This window comes from Vidua chalybeata, chromosome 3 (assembly GCF_026979565.1).
Source record: "Vidua chalybeata isolate OUT-0048 chromosome 3, bVidCha1 merged haplotype, whole genome shotgun sequence".
NCBI lineage: Eukaryota > Metazoa > Chordata > Aves > Passeriformes > Viduidae > Vidua > Vidua chalybeata.
In genome coordinates, this window is record NC_071532.1 from 93435411 (window position 1) to 93456712 (window position 21302).

Consider the following 21302-nt stretch of genomic DNA (forward strand, 5'->3'; position numbering starts at 1 on the left):
GGTAGAGTTAAGGTATTGATGAAGGTGTAGTGTACATTATTGATATAATTGCTAGTAAAAAGTGATAGAAAAGTTGTGCTGTACAAGGGGTGATCTACTGGGACAACAGGAGACTTCCTATTGGAGAGATTAAACTGGAAAGCAAATGTGGACACTTGATAGACATCAGTAACAAATAGTTTTAAATAGAGAATATTGCTTCAAGGAGTGCTATTTTCATCTCTCAGGTGACTTGGGGCAGGATTATAATGGTTGTTGAAATGAGATTGCAGTTCCTTAGTTTTGGGCTTTTTTTGTTTTGCTGGGTTTTTTTTTAAATGGCTATATCACATATTAAACATATTAATTCTTGCAGAAAAGCACACCATTTCTTCCCTTTTTCTAGTTTCAGAGAAGCATTGATTTTTAGAGATCTTGAGGTTATTCAAAACCTTTTCTTATTTTTGTTTTTCAAACACAACATAATTTTGGCAAATACTTTGATGCTTTCGTGGGAAAAAAGATAGAGGCCTTTTTTTTTAAAGTGGGTGTGTTTTCTTTCATCATATATGTTTATCAGTAAGGGAAATATTAATTGCAAGTGGAGTTTGATGCCTGACATTGTTTTTTCTTTTGTGAGAAGTATCTTGCTTCCCCCCCAAATGTGACCAAAGATTTATTCCAGCTTACCAAGACGTAAATTCTGTTTGGAATGTCATTGCTAAATTACAAATAACTGGTTTTTTTGTGATTAAATGTAGAACTTACACTAGACTAAGCGTACTTGACTCTGCCATTGAAACCTTTTGTGGAAGGGGGGAAAAAAAGTTTTTGTTGCTGTCCTTGGTGTTATGCCTGGATGAGAAATGCAGTCAAGGAGAAAGACCAAAAAGATAGTGAAAGTAGCAGAAATTATACACCCAATGGCACGTGCTCACAGGGAGCAGAGCCTGACATGATGTGGTCTTTGGTTCTGTGTTTTGTGTGGGTGGCTGTTTGGGATTTTGGGGTTTTTTGGGAGATGGAGTGTGTTAATGTAGGGTTGGTTTGTTCTTAGGAAGCTCGAGCAATTCTTACATACTTTGCATTGAGATAGGATGGTCCCCAAGGGAAGGTGGGACTGTTTAAGCATGCTATGCAGTGATTATATTCAGGAGCAGGTGTATGAATCTGTGTTATTTAGTAAAAGTGGTGGAGGTGGCAGTGTGTGTCATTAAGGTGTGTCTGCTTGTAGTTATTTTGCCTTTTTAAACATTCAGTGTGTAATGCCTTTCACTCAACACTAGGTTTGCTCTTGTTGTAAAATAGATTTCTGGAATCTATTACCTCAGAGCAAAGCCTCTCACATACTCACCTGCTGCTGGGAAGAGGGAAAGAATCAGAAAAGGAAAAGTGAGAAAACTCATTTGGTTGAGAAGAAGACGGTTTAATAAGTAAACCAAAATCCACACAAGCAAAGCAAAAGAAGGAATTCATTCACCACTTCCCATGGGCTGGCAGGTGTTTAGCCTTTCCCAGAAAAGCAGCGCACTTTTACTTGTAATGGTGACTTGGGAAGACAGACATCATCATTCTGAGCATTCCCCCCTTCCTTTTTTCCCCCAGCTTTATATGCTGACCATGTCAACATACAGTTTGAGTCAGCTGCTCCAGATGTGTCCCCTCTCAATTCCTTCTTCAACTTCTTCACTGGTAGGGTAGATAACAGAAAGGGCCTTAAGACTGCTCAGCAATAACGAAAACATCCTTGTTTATCAATCCAAAGTCAGAATGAGTTGTGGGTTTTTTGTGTTTTGCTTTTTGATTTTTACTGTTTTCAGCTATTCTGATGTCTGTTTTCCACATTACTGCTATCATTTACCATAACATATAACTTTAGCCAATGTGTGGCATAGTTAAGTCTTCACTTTTAGCCATATGCTCTTTGCATCCAGATTTAGGTTGAAGTAAGATCTAAACTTTATGAAACTTTACACCTGTGCTGGCCTCAGATTGGTCTCTGAGCAGTGATGTTATAAGTGCACAGCCTTCCCCCTTCCCTTCCCCAGATCTGTCCAGAAGAGAGAGTAAAAAAGTCTCGTAGAATTACAGAGTACACTGAGTTGGAAGGGAGCACAAGAATCGTTGGAGTCCAGTTCCTGTCCCTGCACAGCACCGTCTCCAAGAATTCACGCCATGTGCCCAAGCTGTCCAAATGCTTCTTGAGCTCTGTCAGGCTTGGTGCTGTGACCTCTTCCCTGGGGAGCCTGTTCCAATGCCCAAACATCCTCTGAGTGAAGAACCATTTCCTGATACCCAATGTAAACCTCCCCTGACGCAACTTCAGGCCATTCCCTTGCATCCTGTCACTGGTCACTGCAGAGAAGAGATCAGGGTCTGCCCTCCATTTCCTCTCACAGAAGCTGTAACTGCAGTGAGGTCTCCCCTCAGTCTTCTCCAGGCTGAACAGACCAAGTGCCCTCAGCCATTCCTCATGCGGCTTCCCCTCAAGGCCCTTCACCATCTTTGTAGGTCTCTTCTGGGTGCTCTCTATCCAGAGAGCTTTTTCTGTTTCTTACATTGTAGCACTGAAAATGGCACACAGGATTTGAGATGGGGCTGCAGCAGTGCAAAGCAGGACAATCCCTTCCCAGCTGTGCCTGATGCCCTCTGGAACACAGTGGGCTCTCCTGGCTGCCAGGGTGTGGCTTGCCATTGTTTCTCCCGGCTCCGGGCAGCTCTGGCACTTGGAGCAGCACCGCTTCCCTCCGGAGACCATGTTCGCTGTTTGTTCCCGGGTGTTGTGCACTCTGGGGAGGTGGGCCGGCCATGCTTTCTACTGCCATGTGCGAGGGACGTTGGTAGAGAGGCGAAGGAATGTCCAGTTCACCCACGAGGGAGGCTGAAAGGCTTCAATGGCCACGGTGAGCTGCGGCGGAGAGACTGCGACCCGCGCTCCCAGCGCCCGCTTGGGGGAAATGGCAACAGGACCGGGGAAGCGCAGGATGTGGGACAGAGAGGGCAAGGGCCCTCCTGCCCCATGGGGACAGGCGCCGTGGCGGTGACATGGACCACAGCAACCAACGGGAACGCGGCAGGGGCGGACACGGGGCTCTGGGGTGAACGGGGTCGCGGGAACGGGGAAACAGACACCAAACCATCCGGAGGGGACAGGGGGGTGGTTACAGGAGTGGCGTGGGCTAGCTCCAATAGTAAGAGACCCAGAGCCGACCACCGTGGGGGGGGGGCAGAACACAGGAGGTGCACAGGGGCATGCAGAACTCAGCTAGCTAACATACACCAGAACCCCTAATCTGAACCCAAACCCGGGATGCAACACCAGGGCACTGCTGACAGTCTTGTGCAGTTGTAGTTTACAGTTGGCTCAACTCAGTGGCCAGAATTATGATTATTAATAATAATAGTCACCAAAGTTGAACTTTGTTAAGAGTGTATGAGATATCTTTAGATGTTTTCAGTGATGTCTCTTTGATTTTGCCAAGTAAGAAAAGAATAATGATGCAGTATGAGAAACATATTTTTAAGTTTTGTAGAAGATGGATAGTATGCACAAATTGAAACTATAGTGAAGATGCTCTGTTTTCCCAGGACTGCAGTAGCAGTACACATTTTGCAGGGCTTCACTACAAGGGAGATGGGGTTCTTATGAACAGCAGAACAAAATCCTGGTGTTGTCATTATGAACTTCTTATCATCTTTGTCGTGTCAAGTTTATTAGATGTCTAGGAGCTTGTGGCTGCAATTAAGGTGGCCTGCTGACAGATCTCTAAAACCTTTGCTGAGACAGGACAGCACAATCTATTAGTCAGATTCTTGTTGAACTACAACTCATGTAGAATTGGCTGATAGATGTAAGACCAGTCTTACTGATTTGAAACTGCAATGTGACAGAGACCATGCTTGGTCTAACTGAATAAGTTTCTTTTAAGCTAGGAAGAGAAAATAAATGTTGGCTTTTTCTAGCAATAAGTTACTGTTTTGTGTCTGCAATTGCTATGAACTGCGTTGGTCTGGAGGCTCACAGTTCAATCTCTCTTTGTAATAACTCTCCCTTTGTAATAACTGCTTAATTTAGGTGAATACGTAGATATGGGGTGTTTAATCACTATATTCTTTTCCTTTCCTCCCTTTCAATTCTACTGATATGTGCCATATGCTTAAATAAGCTGCTTTGAGCTGTTCAAAAGTTGTTTCACAGACAGGAGAATTCTGTATTACTGAGTTTTAGATAACAAAGTGGGTTTCCATGTGTTGTAAAAAGTAATGCTAAGTAAAAAGATAAATGGAGACATATTTTATCAACTACTGCCTTAGAACACAAAACTGGATTTTTTTTTCCACTGTGGTTCTCGAACCTGTAATAAAGAATATGACAGGTGTAAAATTAGGGCAATTAGCATCTGATTATTTTTTTTTGTCTTATGGGATGTTGAAGACTAATAGATGCTGTTTCAGTGAGAATAATATCAGTGGTCTTGAGACAAACCTTGATATTGTGAAGTTACTATTACACACTAGATAGAAAATGATAGCATCCACATTTCTTGTGCAGCTCCCTGTGACGTTTTGGTTAACAGCCATACTGAGATGCAGCTGATACCTAGTAGTTCAAGCACAGAATTCTTGGACCTTGGATACAACTAAATCCTTCCATTATTTCATTCCCAAATAGTACATGTGGATTCTTTTCACCATTAAATATGTAATAATAGCTTTAGCTGTTAAAACCATCTGTTATGTGTAATGTCAATGAGATCAATTGTAAATTGTAAAGAGGATCATTCCCACCTTGTGTAGACATCCTGTGAAGACCTGTACAATTTTTTCCCTTCAAGATGTCACTAAAGTTTTGTAAGCATTGTAGAACTAAAAGATTGTCTAAGGAGCTAGTCAAGTTTAAAATAATCAGTTTGTGATATCAGCATTTCACCATGGTGTTTCTACTCAGTCTTAGAATTAGACTTAGAATTTTGGAATTTTGTAGTTCAAAAAACAAAGCCAGAAAAACCTCACAGCATCCAAGTAACTTATCATAGCTTGTGGGAGAAATGGGATGAACAGCCTTTGTTCAAAAAAAGTGCTCTCTTGACAAAGGCAGATAGTTAAAAGTAAGGTGTGTGAGGCTGAGAGACTGCTTTCCAGGCCAAAAGAGACTTCAGAATCAAGGTTTCTAACCTGTAGGGAAATCTCCAATAGGAAACATATTCCTATATAATGTAGAATTCCTTAACCTAGTAAGGAGAGGAAGAAAAAGAGCCAATGCTGAAAACAGTGAAGTTTTTCAAATCTGAGTAGCAAACGTAGTCTGTGTGTATGTGTCTTATGCCAAAGGCAATTAGGCACTGGAAAAAAACCTCATATGAATTACGGAGTTCCTCTAGAGTCTTGAAGTATATTAAAAGTATTGAGATACAAGTTTTTGGTCTCAGTGTAGGTAGATGTAAAAGTACTTCTCACAGTCATTTGGACAAGATCAAGTAGTACATTTTCTGGCCTTAAGATGCAAGTGAATTCTATCCTGAAATATGAAGCTGAAAAATTACTTGGTGTCTTCCTCGAGAAGGCATGTCATAAAATAGCAGTGCTGTTTGGAAGGAAGCACTATAAATTCATAGATAGATGCGATTTAGTCTGAAGTATGGAGACTGAAGATGTAGTCAATGATCTGTAGAACAGCCTCCTCTTTGACTAAACACAAAATCTTGTAAACTGTTAGCTTCTGCGTTTGTTGACAAGTGCCTGTTAAAAGAGACAGTCAGCTTCAGCCTGAATTTTCTGCTGCAGATCTTGCAGTCCTTGCTTTTTTATCCTTTTTTTATCTTTTAGCTACTGTTGTAAGAGCCTGTTACCATAGCTTCACCTGCAGGATGAGGACTGCTTGCAGACTGGGAATGCAAAGCAAAATACTGTACCCATTCCTGTGTACTTAAAACTGCACTTTGATCACAGCTAGGATTCTACATATTTCACTATTTTTCCCCCAGTTGGAAAGATCAGTTTTGCTATTCCCATGATAAATCCATGGTGAAATGGAAATACGTCACTCTTGGCAAAACTTTTGACCTTGCTGATAGCAAGAAAATCACATTTTATGTTTCTTTCTCCTGACTTTAACAAAAGCATCCCATCTTAGATGCTGGATACACTTCTTAGATGATCTGAACTGTCAAGCTGCACAGAATGTAATTGCATGTCACTGCATCATTCTTTTTCTCCTATCCCTGCATAGCTTGAATGTTTTTGGTACAAATAAGGGGGAGTGGGAAAATGATACCCTCTTCAGTTGCCATGGAATGTTTTGTCGTGGTTACAATTACTCTCTTCCTTGATTTTAATCTATTGGTAGTTTCTGAATTGGTATCCCAAATCTGGGAATCTTCTCTGCAGCTAAGTGATCTCTACTAAGAGGATTTTGACGTTAATGACTAAATAGCTATTCATTTCCCTTAGGACTAGAATATGTTGTACACGCACACAAGCTCTCTTGACTTAATTCAAGCCTTTGGTCTCTGCCACTTCTAGCAATGGTTTGGGGTCTTAGAGCTTTCAGCTGATTCCTTTTTGTTTTGCTTGTGCCATTTTGGCTATGGGGCTTGATGATTGGCGGTTTTGTTTTTTTCTGAGGTCAGTGTGTGTGTGTGTCTTTTGCTTGTATTGGGAAGTTTAGGTCAAGGTTAATAAATTTAATTATCCTTGGAGGTTCTTCGTATTCATTTCCGTTTACTCTAACAGGGACCTGTATTCAGTGCACTATCATCTCTACTGAGTACGTCTTGGGCACTCAGAGGCTCATTGGCAGAATTGGTGTCTTGTGTACATTGAGGTCTCTGGAGCGGTGTCTAATCTGCAGGCAAAACAGGATACCTTGCATGCCATCAGGCCGCATAACTTCAGACTGAATTTTGCCCTGGTGGCTAAAATACAAACTGAATGCCTTTGTCTTTGTGAGGCTTGCAGAGCCATGACCCAAAAATCACTGTGCTAGGCCAAATAAACACAGAGCAAAATAATTGTTCATCAGTTTGGCCAGCTGAGTAACTGCTTCAGAAAGAATCCAGGAGACTCAAACTATGAAACTCAAACTATCCTGTATAGTTAAAGGAAAAGTAAGCTTTGTGGGTCATGGTTTAAAGGAATGAGCATCTCCTGGCCTGAAGTTGTCATCAGTCTTCCACCTGCTAGCTGGTAAGAATAGCAATCTAGCTAATACTTTGTCTGTAACAGTCTTTTAAAATGCTTTTACACTCCATTGCTCTGGGTCCTGATAAACACAGTCATCTCTTTTTCAAGAGTCACTGTTTTTTGGGTGATTCCTTGAAGGTCTCTGGTTATGAGTGTCCAGCCATGATTAGGGAAGAGGAGATGATCCATGCAATGGGATTTTTATACCCTACTAGGCAAGGCCCTCTGCAATTTGCTCTAGTTGATCCTGTTCTGAGCTTTGGGATTAGACTGGGTGGTGTCTGGAGATCCCTTTCAGCCTTACAGTTCTGTGATTTTTATGATCATATTTTAAAGTAAATGTCCTCTTGTGCCCTTCATAGGAGATGTGGTACTTGCATGATAAAAAAGACTTCAAGGATTTAAATCCATTTGAATATTGGAGAGTAATTCTTCACTAACAGAGATGAACTGAACATTTTAATGAAGCCTTGTCCATATGTTCTGCATGAAGATTATCATTCTGTCTGCTCTTTCTGTCCTTTTCCATTCTGCTGTACTATCTTTCCTTCTGCTGTAGCAGAAATAGCATATTAGCACATCTTGCACATGGGGTGGTTTCAGAAGAAGTTCCTGATTCTTCCATTTTTGGAAAGTTTCTGTTTGTAGGAGAGACAAAGACCAAGTAGGGCAACTTGCAAGCTTCACAGAGTTCAATGCTCCCAATGCCACTTTACTTTGTTTTTACTGCCCAACTTCCACTTAAGTAGGCAGGAGGCAACCAAATGAGAAATGTGGTGGGGGTACTTGCAGTATGGATGACAAGTAGCCAAAAGTATGTGGCAAGCATTCTTCACAGAAATGTTTTTGAGGAAGCTGTTGCTGCAAAGGAACATTTCTGATGTTGTTCAGAACTTAGTTTGTTTCGTTCTTCAGCATGCTTTTGTTACAGTCTGTATTCCTAATGGAGTTTTAAGTCATGCTAAGTCCTGTTGCCAATCCCAGAATGTTCATAAATCTGCAGTGCTATTTTAGTGTGTTTGTGGATAGTCTGCTTATGTATGTAATATGAATTCAGTCATGGTGTCAATTTAATACATAGGTGTCAAAAATGCATTTATTTGAAGCAGGCTCCTTACTCGTCTTGTAAAATTAGTAGTAGAAAGGTCATGGATGTTCATGGATGTTCACAATTTGTATCAGTAGTCAGCATGTGTTCTGCATTGTATTTCTTGGGAGTTACACTTTGCTTTCCTTATGTGATGTCAAACTGTAGACACCTGGTACTTTTTCAGTTTTCTGATATATTTGTACTTCACACTTTCCAGGCATGAATTGTCAAGAATTAGTAATGGAACTTGTTTGGTACCTTTTGCAGCTTGTTCTCATGTCTGAAAATATTGACTCCTTTTTGTCACTGAGGAATTCCTGGAAAGTCAAGTGTTACGGTATTTCTTCAACTCATCGCACAGTAGGAATATTTTAATAGTGCTGCATGTTTTCAGCTGGAAAGTGATTTTTTTTTTTCTTTTAAAATTAAATGAAAAGCTTAATCAGAATCAAAAGACCACATGAACCTGTACAGTTCCTCCATCAGCTATGTTGTCAGGAAGACATTGTCAAGAAATAACCATATGGTTTTTAAGTTGACTATACTATGGCTATGGTGAGTGTAAGTCTTACTGCAGTTTGAAACTCTAATAGGTAAGATACATTTCTAGTAGTAGATATTTTTGCTTGAATTTCCTTTATTGCTAATTTTCTGTTAAGGGGTAGTTATTTTTAATGGTATGAGCAGTTCTTACCAAATGGACTGATCTCTGATGCTGAACAGTACCAGAGACATCAGATTTAGGAGAGGTTTTCAATAGGCAAGAACTGCTCTATAGCATCAGCAAGACCATTCTCCTGTGATTGAGCCAATGCTTATGGATGTCACACGATACCTTTTTTTCAAATAATTGCAGCAATAAAACCCTCTGGAAAGAGCTTCCTTTGTCATCTGAAAAATGTTTTGGTAGCTCAGTTCTGAGGCTTAATTGCAGAGCAGAGTGCTGCTTTGGAGCATGCAAAGCTGCTGAGGATAGCAGAATGGGTATTCTTCAGGGCCTAATTTCCTTGGTCACTTATACTGAGGACTACTTTGTTCAAAAGGTTTTGGGCTGCAGGTAGATTTTTATTTTATTTTTTATTCAGAATAGAATATACTTAGCATTCCAAATAGTTCAAAATAAGGCAGTCGGTTTTTTCAGCACTCTCTGGCGATTCTAGGGATACTAACCAAATCAGCAGACAATACAAAACTGGGAGGAGCTGTTGACGACCTCAACAGGGCTGAGCAGTCACCAGGAAGTTCAAGAAGTGCTGGATTCTGCACCTGGCATGGGACAATCCTGGCTGTACAGACAGACTGGGGAGTGAGATTCTAGAAAGCGCTGCCATGGAAAGGGACCTGGGGGTCCTGGTCAAGACAAGTTGAACATGAACCAGCAGTGCCCTGGCAGCCAGGAGGGCCAACCCTGTCCAGGGGGGCATCAGGCCCAGCATGGCCAGCTGGGCAAGAGGATTGTCCTGCTCTGGGGTGGCCTCATCTTGAGTGCTGGGGGCAGTTTTGGACACCACAATATAAGAAAGATATTAAGGTATTAGAGAGCATCCAAAAGAGACCTACAAAGATGGTGAAGGGCCTTGAGGGGAAGCCGCATGAGGAATGGCTGAGGGCACTTGGTCTGTTCAGCCTGGAGGAGGCTGAAGGGGGCTTCATTGCTGTTACAGCTTCTTGTGAAGGGAAGAGGAGGGGCAGACCCTGATCTCTTCTCTGTGGTGACCAGTGACAGGACCCAAGGGAATGGCCTGAAGTTGTGTCAGAGGAGGTTTAGGTTGGATATCAGTAAAAGTATATCTTCACCCCGAGGGTGGTTGGGCACTGGAACAGGCTCTCCAGGGAAGTGGTCACAGCACCAAGTCTGACAGAGCTCAAGAATCGTTTAGACAAAGCTCTTGGGCACATGATGTGACTCTTGAGGGTGGTGCTGTGCAGGGACAGCAGTTGGACTCAGTGATCCTTGTGGGTCCCTTCCAACTCACCTGATTCTGTGATTCTTCATTCACCTGAGGAAGGTGAACTTCTGGGATTCATTGCTTCCTGCTGTCTTCAGAAGGCTTGAAATATATCAGGTTTCAAATGAGGACCTTGTAATATCTAAGTCTCAACACTGCTCACTTCTATTTTGTTATGATTTTTGGAAATTACTTGTTATCTTAAGAGATGACCTGTGTCATTGCTGAGATGCTCTGATACAGATGTGAAAACTTTGCAGGCAGTAAAGAGCTCCCTCACTCCACACATTGCTGCTTCTTCCAGTGTCTGCTGAAAACTCCAGCCAAGTGGATGTTGCTTTTGTGACTCTATCACTGTTCCTGATCTAGATACTTCGTTCTGAGCAAAAGAGATTTTTATCAAAGAATAACCTCCTCAGTATTTATACCCTCCAAGGCGGGCATTCTATCAGCTTGCTTTCTCAAGCAAAGGTATTAAAGATAGGGAGAGCTCCCCATGGGAATTAGAAGGAATTAATGTATCACAGCAGGTCTCGTCTTGCTTTCTGAAGTAATGCTATTGTGTGTATGAATATAGTCCCTCAATTTTAAAAATGGAAAGGAAAACGTGATGTAATTTGGGGGGGAGACAACTAGGGATATCAGATTTCAAGGTGGGAAGCATAAAATCCAGTGTAGTTTTGAGGAGGCTGCTCTTCTCAGCAGATTTGGAGTTATATTTGCATATCTAGATTTATCAGTATGTTAATGATCATTTGCTTTGGAAGAATAGTTCCCTCAGTACATACAATAGTTCCCTCATGACAAATTATGTGATGGTAAAATGTTTTTCTGATAAGCTGCAGTGGGATGCATTCTTCTTACAACTCAGTACAAGTGCTTGAATGTTAATCTGTGTACTGGTTGTGGATGTGCTAAAGTTAATTTTCTTCAAAACATCTCCTATGGTGATGTGTTTTCTCTATTTGTGGTGAAAATAGTGTTGATGACTCAGGCATATTTTTGTTATTGTTGAGCAGTGCTTACATGGAGTCAAGGTCTTTTCTGCTCCTCACCTCACCCCACCAGCGAGGAGACTGGGAGTGCACAAGGGATTGGGAGGGGACACAGCTGGGACAACTCATCCCAGCTGACCCAAGGGGTATCCCACACCATATGGTGTCATACTCAGCATACAGGGCTGGGAGAAGAAGGAGGAAGTGGGGCACATTTGTCTTCCCAAGTCAACATTGTATGTGATGGAGCCCTGCTTTCCTGGGGATGACTGAACACTGCCTGCCCATGGGAAGTGATGAATGAATTCCATGCTTTGCTTGTGTGCGTGACTTTTGCTTTACCTATTAAACTGTCTTTACCTCAACTCATGAATGTTCTCAAGCCTATCTTTCTGATTCTTTCCCCTATTCCATGTGGGGGAAAGTGAACAAGCAGCTGGGCTGCCTATTGGCATTAAGCCATGACATTTAGTAATGGCTGTAGTTTATTAAAATGCTGTAGTGTTAGTAGCAGCACCTGGGGAAAGGATTCAGGATAAACCTCTTGGAAAACTTGCTTAAGAGTCAGAGATCTGCAAAAGGCAGTTAACTTTGTCTCATTACACTTGTTATTTCCCTCTACTTTCTTTAGCTGAGGAGAGTAATTGTGGATTTTTGTCTTTCTAGCTGTAGACCAACCCAGCAAGGGAACCTTATGAAAACACACAGTCACTTGTTCATATCTGTCTATCTGGAAACTGTAATCATAGCCCATAGCAAAGCATTCTCTCACGTAGTTAAGCATTTACATGGGAAAGCATAGCTGCCAAGGTACACTGGAGGTACAGTTTCTCTATCAAGGACTGGTGGTTCAAGGATGAAGGGGTTTTTTTTTTCAGTTGTAAAGTAATTTATTGACAAATTATGTGATGGTAAAATGTTTTTCTGATAAGCTGCAGTGGGATGCATTCTTCTTACAACAATTTAAGTTCTTTTCTCTTGGCAGAATTATTTTATTATGAATCTGCAGCAGGTTGCTTGTGCAGTGTCCACAGAATGTATATTAAATCTGAGGTTGCAGTATAGATAACATTTTTCTCCAGATGTCTTTTTTCTCACCCCCACATACTGCCATATCCCCTTGACCGCATAGAATTCATGAAACTAGAGATGTTGCTTTGCAATAGATAAAAACTTCTAGTAACAATTTATACTTTAGTATGCCTCTTTTAAGTTATTGAAGGGTACATGTATATATTAAAAAGATAATGATTTTGTTAATAAGTAGATTATTTGCATATATTTCTTTAATCAAATGATACTTGCATTTGACTAACTCATAGCAGATTGTCGGTGTCGTCAGAAATGGGCCCATAAGAAGAAGAGGCGTATAAGAATACTGATAATTCTGTAGAAATAACTGGTTACCATGTGTTTCTGCTGCTCTCTACTTCTGGTTTTTCTGTGTGATTAAATCGTTGTAGCTTACTGATTTTAATGAGTAATTCAATTGCGGTGCCTCTGTGCCAGAAGAGACCTGCATTTTGAGCAGCCTTATGACACTTGCATAGAAAGATTCTTGTTTTAAAAATTAATGTGTATTTAGTCTGTTAAAGTACTGTTAATTTATTGCCAAAATGTAGTCAAATAGAAGACTTTAAATGTACCCTTGCTAGTGAACTCTGGTGTTTTAAAGCTGTTTTTCTGATTCAAGTTTTGAACTTAAATTTGTTTATTTTCAGTTTCACCTGTGAGAGGTAGAGACTACTCAAAACAGACTTCCATGGAATATGAGGGAAACTGTCTCATATCAATTAGTTGTTGCGGTTTCTGAAGTCTTAAATTATTTTTAAAACACTGTAATTCTTCCTATTAAGAAAAGTTTTCTTACCCTGCAGTGTTCTTGGCGAAATTACTGAAGCGACTCTATGGTGAAACTTCATCATCTTCTCTTGTTCAGACCTCAAGTAGAGAAGAGGAGGTCGTTCTTGAAAATCTTGGATCAAAATCTAAAGAAAATAATTTGGATAATGTTCAGATTTCATCAGCAGATGCTAGCACATCAACTACTACACCCTGCAAATCATTTCAAGGTGAGACTGTGTTGTCATTTTTATGATGATATACTTTTAAATATAGCTGCTTTATTTCAGAACAGTATAGTATGTTGGTTTTTTTTATCTATTGATACCAACAGATGAATTTGAGTACTAGGGCTAGTGGTGCTTAATACCTGGAACACTTGAGGTCCTGTGAAAGTCAAGAAATAGTCTTGGTGTATATGCTTGGATGCGGCATTTAGCAGTAGCAAATATGAAAGTTCAGTGTAAGCTGTAACTGTCTTTGATGTAATGTCTCTTAAATACTGATAAAATGACTTCTACTGGTATAGCTCTGCTCAGCTGTTAGAGATGCAGATGAAGATTGGTGGGAATACATGAATTCCTGCCCTTGTGCTGCAGCAGAAACCCCATGGGGAACACAGATCCATCAGAAGACAAATATTAATTTAGAGACTATGTTAGTTTCTTGGAACAGAGCATTGTGTTGTGTGTGTTTATGCAGTGAACATGGCACATGAATATTTGAACAAGTGAGTAAAAGTCTTTTTTTTTTTTTTTTCAAATAAGTTGTAGAATGTGAATGGTGTGCCAAGAGGTGGAGCTGGAAAATGAGGTAGCTCACAGGGAAGAACTAGTTGTGGATGTGGTCTGGGGCAGGAGAATAATGTCCAAAAAGAAGTGAGCAGAATGATTAGTAGGGTTAGAACTGTGTGCTTCATAATAGCAGATGTTTGTCTTGTTCAGGGATCTGCTTGCTAGGATCAATGAGAGGATTGGTCTGAATTGAAAGGAGCTCTGAAGAGCTGGTTCCAGAATAATCTCTCAAAGCACAAGAATGGATTATTTTGACATGCAGAAAACGAAGCAAATGTGGTAGGATGCCTGACTGAGCTCAGATCTGTCTGGGAGAGCAGCAAAGGGAAGGTGAAGGAAGGCTAGCTGGGACAAGGTAGGCACAGGAGCTGTGTCATCACTGTAGAAGCAGTCCCACAGTGCCTGGCAAAGAGCAGCAGAATGTCTGTTCACAGTAACCAGGTTCAACCAACAGTCCAGTGACACCAGGCAAGTTAATTTTAATTTAATTAATTTAATTAAATTAATTTAATTAACCAGACAAGGCAGATCTGAGGTCAAGTCTGTGTGTCAGTGTGTGCATCACTTGGTCTGAAATATCTCTCCAGTCAGTTTGTGTCACCTGTCCCTGCTGTGTCTCTTTCCATTCACCCCCAGCTTCCTCACCAGCATGGCAGTACAAAAAGGAGGAAAGGCCTTGGCTCCGTGCAAGCCATGCTCAGCAATAACAAAAACATCTCTGTGTTATCAACCCTGTGCTCAGCACAAATCCAAAACACAGCCCCGTACCAGCTACTGGGAAGAAAATTAACACTACACCGGCCAAAACCAGCACACCTTTACCATAATACAAGGTTGCATGGAAATTTCAACTTTTGTAGTTCTATATGTTTTATACTCAATTTGGTTTTCAAGATTAGTACTTCTGGTACTTCTTTTGTGTAGTCAGTAATGAAAAGCATATTTTCAAAAGGTTGATAAAGCATTAAACTTATTCTGTACAACGATATGTGATAAAATTGGTAACTAATGGTCCTTTCAAAATAAGTAACAGGCTATTTTTCTGCTCTATGATAAAGGTCTGCTAATTATACCCAACTATGGAGTAATTTCTTAAGCTAAAACTGTCTTTGTTTGTAGTGAATCTATACCATTCCTTATAAATTAGGGCACCTCACCGCCACTGAAATGGGAGGTGAGGGGGAGAATTTATTTTACCTTGTGATTTATTGCTCCTCTGATTTGTTTATACCTGATTCCTATTGCAATATTCTTCAAAGTAATGAAGGCTTTTTATTCAGAATCCTAATACAGGGAAAATATAGTTTATGGGGTAGGAAACGTGGAGTAAAAAGAACATGTTTATATTTAGGATTTTCAAGGCAGAGCAACAAGCCTGGTTTTGAAATTAACAGCAAACTATAACTGTGTTTGTTTCCTGTTGGAGGCATGCAAATGCCACAGTAGTACAGAAAGGGTTCTGACTTTTTTCAAATTCAACATATAAAATAATCTAGTGTCAATAAAAAGTAGAGAATTTATTTTAAAATAAATTTAGTCTTAAGTATTTTCTAGCATTAAATAACAGGTTTTACTGTAAAACTCATCACAATGTTCTTATTTGCCTTTAACAGTTACTCTCAGATTGTGAAAATACCATAACCAATTTGTCTGAGCTAAACCGTCACCACCTTCCACCTGCAAGTTTCTGATCTTTATTGGAATGCAGTTTGCAGCATTGCCTTGAAATTTTATGGGCATGTCTCTGTTGTCCTTCCAGATGCAGGCTTTTAAGATCATACTTTTATATCCTGTAAATATTTGCATTTACATGACTTTTTTGAGACCAGATTGAAGTTCAGATGTTTAAGAAGATGGAACATCAGGACCTATGTTAATGATTGGTCCTCATTTAATTATGGATAATTAATAATTTGGTATCAGAAAAGATTATCCCATAAAGCTCCTTGCATAGTTCTGGAACCAAAGCTTACAATAAGACCCAGAATAACTGGAGGTGGAAGGCAAATTCTGAGGGACACTGTCGTTTGTAAATGTGGAGAGGCCTTTTGAATGGTATTTGTGTTTTCTTCAGGAAGGTGGTAGTTCTGTTAGGCATGGAGAAAATATGTGGAGGTGTCATGCTTCTTCTGGACCCCAAAGAAGAAGAGTAGTCATATCATTTTGCTTGAAGAGAGCAAATTTGGATTTTCTAAAAACAAAACAAAAAAACTACACACACAAAAAAAAAAAAACCCAAAACTACAAAAGATCCCCAAAAAAAACCCAGCCAACCAAAAGCCTACCAGCCAAACAAATAACAAATCCAAAACAAAACAAAGCACTTGCCTGTGTGCAGAATTTTAGTTCTAGAGCATAAATAGTAAGATATACCTTCCCTTTGGATTTTAGTTGTTGTAAATCAGACTTTTTTTCTCTTTTGTACCAAAATACATAGTAAGAAAATGAATGTAACCAAAGTAGGGATTCCTATCCCCCAGAACAATTAGAAATTACTTTCTAAATATTTCCCCCCTTGAGGAACTTGATTCACCCATTTTGAGAGCTATAGTTCTTAATTTCAAAAGATATAATACAAGATTTTTTTGCTACTTAAGCATAAAATTAAAGGAGGTCTAGATTACCATCTTTATTACCTTAAACCATTTAAAAGTTCCACATAGGTAATGAACCTGATTCTTATGGAAGGCAAAGCATTAAAAGAGAGCAAATGGAGAGTTGAAAGCATGTAAAATAAGAGAAATTTTCCCTAAACAAAGCATATTTTGTGACTATGCTGTCTTAAAAATGCTTTAAAACTTGCTGTATCACAAAAAAAAAAAGTATCTGGCAAAAGACTGAGCATTTCAAAATATAAATTGCTCGGGTGGTTATGGGCTTCAGCTAAATTCTGTCCCAAGAATTCGTTTTTTTAGTTTTTGACCTTTGTTAGGGCCAGATCTACTTGCAACAAGAATTAATATAATTAAAAATGTTTCTTGTGAGGTCTGCAGTTCTGTGATTTCTTTACTTTTCTCTTGATATTTTAAAACCTCAGTAATTATTTCTAATAGCTTTGTAGTATATATTCAAAAGCGACCTGCATGCTTCTAACTAGAGATTTGCTAATTGTAGAATTGACTTTTTCACAGAATGGGTCAGGTTGGAAGGGACCACAGTGGGTCATCTGGTCCAACTTCCCTGCTCAAGCAGGGTCATCCTAGAGCACATGGCACAGGATTTCGCAGCCTCTCTGGGCAATCTGTTCCAGTTCTCAGTCACCCACACAGTAAAGAAATTCTTCCTCATGTTCAGGTGGAACTTCCTGTGCATCAGTTTTTGCTCACTGCCTCTTGTCCTATTGCTGGGCACAGCCAAGAAGAGCCTGTAAATGTTCTCCTGACACCCCATGCTTTAGATACTTACACACATTGATGAGGTCGGTCCCCTCTCAGTCATCTTTTCTTGAAGCTGAACAGGCCCAGCTCCTTCAACCTTTCCTAGTACGAGGAAATGGCCTCCTTAGTCTCTGACCTTTTTCTTGGTCAGAATTATAACTACTTTTTATAAGACTTGGAATTTACTGATCAGTATTTAGCATCTTCCGTATAAAAATGAAAATTTCAGAGTTGCTGAAGAAGGATAATTTCATTCAGGTTAAATATATGTCGGTATAAATCGTGCTGTGCCACTTTTGATTTTTGCCTTTTCCCTAATTCTGAAAAAGTAATTTGAAATGCAGAGAGCCTAGCCAGAGTTTTGGATTTTGTGGAGATAACTTAAACTTTCCTTCTTCTTCATTTATTTAAGTAAGAAATAGTGAGGAATGTTACTAAGCTGTTGCTAGTAATAGGTCTTAGTTTTCTAAAAAAGCTGGAATCCATGTTATGCTATATAAATGGACAAAACACGATTTACTACTTATTCATTAAATAAAAATGTGAATGTCTTATCAAATATGACCTATCCCATCACTGTTATCCTATGTCAAAATTCAGTACAACTGTGTGGTTGTTTTGTGTTCTCCTTATTTGTCCCACTGAAGTTACTGATGCTGACAGTGTACTGCATTTAAATCATCCCTAGGACTCCAGGTCTGTGTCCTTCCTCATACAAATCCTGTCTTCCTGCAGCCATTTTACTGTAGAAAACTTAAACTAGTGACTGAAATGCCTAGAAGACAAAACTTGTCTAAAAAATATGCATGAGCTGCCCTGCCTTTTAGTTGATCAAATTGATGAAGTGCTTATGGTTGAGAAATTGAATTCTAGCAGTACTTAATGCAATAAACAAATTTAGAGACTTGTTAAACAATTCAGCTTTGCTTTAGTTAATTACTTTGAAAAGCTGTCTATTGTGAATAAGCTAAAGAGCAATGGAGATTATAATTATTATACAATAAAGTGTTGTCACACACTCTTATAGTGTTTTCTCAAGGGTTTAAAAATTTTCTCATTGCATGGTATATTACAGTGCTGTTATGCTGTGCAAATGGGACAGATGTATCCAGGAGTAGAGTATTTGACTGAAGATACCAGCCCCTAGTGGCTGTGGTAAAAATGGTCCCCAGCCAGTACAAGCCAGTATAGCTAGGTGCTTTAGGGGAATGTAGAAATCTGGGGTTGAGGGGAGAAGGGAAAAAAATTCCAAAACCCAGCCTAAAAAACCCAACCAATCCAAATCCCACAAACAAAGAAAAAACCCTTTCTTTCTGTTCAGACTGAGTAGGCTGCATGTATAATATCTGTAACTTCTGTTTGTGACAGAAACAGTTCTCTTGTTGTCTTCAGTTCCTATAGCAATGTTTTTTCTGGGTTTTGGAGTGGTTGTTTGCTACTGATTGACAGATTCCTTCCTTTTCCACTGTTCTTATGTATTTATGTTAACTCCTTCTCCTCTTCTATATGCTCATTGCAAACAGCTTAGCTGTCCTAGGGAGTGCTGGCCTCTGTGAGCTACTAACTGAGCTCCGTTAGTAGCTCATCTAACAGTTGCCTATGTAGAGGAGAAAATGCCAGCTTTAGCTCTAGGTGTTAAAAAGCTCTAAACCTAAACTGGTCAACTGCAGGAAAACAAATTATCTTGGTAAAGGAAATGGAAAAATGGCTTGTTTAAGAACTTGATAAAAAAAGCTTTGTTTCACCTAGAGATGGCTGATAGGACTAAATTGAATAGAACTGCAGCATAACAATTCTGTGTTAGCATTCCTGCTGTCTGCCTTGACTCCTTGTTTGAAATAATTTTCAATGCATTGGTGACAAAATGGGTTGTGTGAGACACCACTCCTGCTCCAGTTTACACTGGGGAGTTTATCAATTAAGCAGCTGTTGTCAAAATCATAGTTATTTAGAGTCAAATCGCATATTTTCTGCTGTTGCTTTCTACTTGTGTTTCCCATCAACTCTACCTTCTAACAATTTGAAAAGTGGAAATGTTTATAATGTGAGCTTGGTACTGAACTATGTTCTGAGCAAATACTTTTCTATAATATTTTCTGCTTTGCATTGCTTTTTATACAAATGAGAAGGGACTGTTACCAATAACTTCTAGTTATTGAATAGAAAATGTGAGTTTAGAGGGGCAAAAGCTTTAAAACCTTAAATTTTGTATGCTTTTACTCTTATGAGCACATCTATTTATTTTCTGGTCTTGTTTCAGGTACATTCCAGTAATGACATAATCACTTCATCAGTGAGGATAATTAAATAATTGCAACTTAGGCATGGTCTTTTAGATTCAATGTTGTTGCATTTTTATTTTTTTTTAAGGATTGATTAACAGGGATATATTTGGCTTTTGTGAAGTGTGTTGAACAAATAAGATCTGCAGCAGGAGAAGTAATTGAGTAGGGTACTAGCATAGCATTAAGATAGCTTTATATTCCTGTTTATACAGCTCAAAATCTTAGACATCTAATCAAAATATTGCATATACTAATATACCAGGACATATATGGGACAGATATACCATTTAGCTGTAAAATTTGTTTCATCATTACCTCCTATATTCAACTTTCAGAAAACAGCAAAATTTTAATTCCACTGTCTGCTTGTAGCCAGATTCATGTCTGAAAAGCGTTCTGTTTCTTGTTCTCCTCGATAAGTGGTTTTTCCATGCTTCAGTCTCATTTTGTTTTATGCTTAGTTTTCATTACTTTTTCCAAGGAAATGTAAATTACTTTAATGGTTCATAGGTAAAAAGCAAAAACGTCTTCCTAAATCATGAGTAAGAAGGATTTGTACTTAACCAGTTTTTTCTCTGTGACAAAAAATGTCTGCCACTCCTAATGTAGTGAAACTGAAGCTGAGTTATAATGGTAAGTGCTGTCTCCAATAAAATTAGCTATAATAGAGCCTTTCTACGTGTCTAAAAAATAACTAAATCTAAGAGTTAGAGTACATGTGGGAGGTAGTGAGGGAAATAAATGTGAGCTTGCTTGTTCCTTGTTTTTTATTAATTTCCCATCCCAAGCTTGGGCCTTGTAAAATGTCTTTATAGACCTCAGTTTCCTTTTGAAGGAAAGCTGAAGGAAAACACCATGATGAGGAAGTACTTCTGAGGATTTTCTCATTTCATTTTCTTCTTTCAGTGCTCTAGTTTAGTATCCTCTGTAATCTACACTTTCTCTTTTCAATGAACTGAAGAACTTCTGGGAATGTGAAGTATCAGAAGAAAGGTAGTTATGAACTAGCTTGAGTTTCAACATGCTGCCAGGCGCAAGTGGTATACACCCTAAGAACTGGGAGCAGTCATCTGTTGTATGGCTAGGACTCTAAAAAGTAATACCCCGGGAATGAAGTGAAAACATGTTTTGCTTGAATGTCAAAGGATAGTGGGTTTGGTTTTGCATAAACAAAACTGAATAAAGTATCAGAAATTAAGGTAAATAAAAAAAATTCAGTACTGCTGTCTGCACAATGTTGTGACCATCAGTATTATAAAAAGGAGGATTGGAATAAGTGTATTGTACTGCTTCCCCACAATGTTCTCCAATAGTTGCTGCTTAAGGATTCTCTGAGCCAGAGGACAACATGTATCTCTTTAATTAAAAGACTTTTTTCTTTTATCACTTTATTGTTTAAATGTATGTAATTGTGCAATTTAGAATAGAACTTTAACATTTTACCTGGAAAAGAGGGGAATTTGTCCTTCCATAAAGAATAGCAGACATTTTCAGAATTATAAACTTTCACAACTCTGAATTTTGCAGAAGAAAAAGCTTTTTCAGCATTCTGTTACATGTATTGGTGCTAATGAAATATATGACAGTAATAACAGTGTATTTGAGATAACTGGATATCCGAAAGTCATTCGGAAAACTATTTTTTTGTATTTAGAAAAATACGGAGAATATTTGGAAGGAATATATATCTTATCTTATGCCAAGAAGTGGCATGAGTGACTGCCCTTGTTTATTCCAATAAAGTAAGGATAATGAGGTAGAGTCTATAGTGGCTGGTAGCATCTGGTTTTTTTTTTGTTTGTTTTCCAC

At 39.1% G+C, this 21302-nt stretch overlaps 1 protein-coding gene across 3 annotated transcripts in view; it reads left to right on the forward strand.

Annotated features, from left to right (window-relative positions):
- Positions 1-21302, forward strand: part of ERICH1 (glutamate rich 1) — a 76165-nt gene that overhangs the window by 2145 nt on the left and 52718 nt on the right. For all 3 annotated transcript variants that reach the window (XM_053938660.1, XM_053938657.1, XM_053938659.1), the window contains exon 2: positions 13073-13267. In XM_053938660.1, the coding sequence (XP_053794635.1) occupies positions 13073-13267 (195 nt within the window). The remainder of the gene's footprint in view (positions 1-13072; positions 13268-21302) is intronic.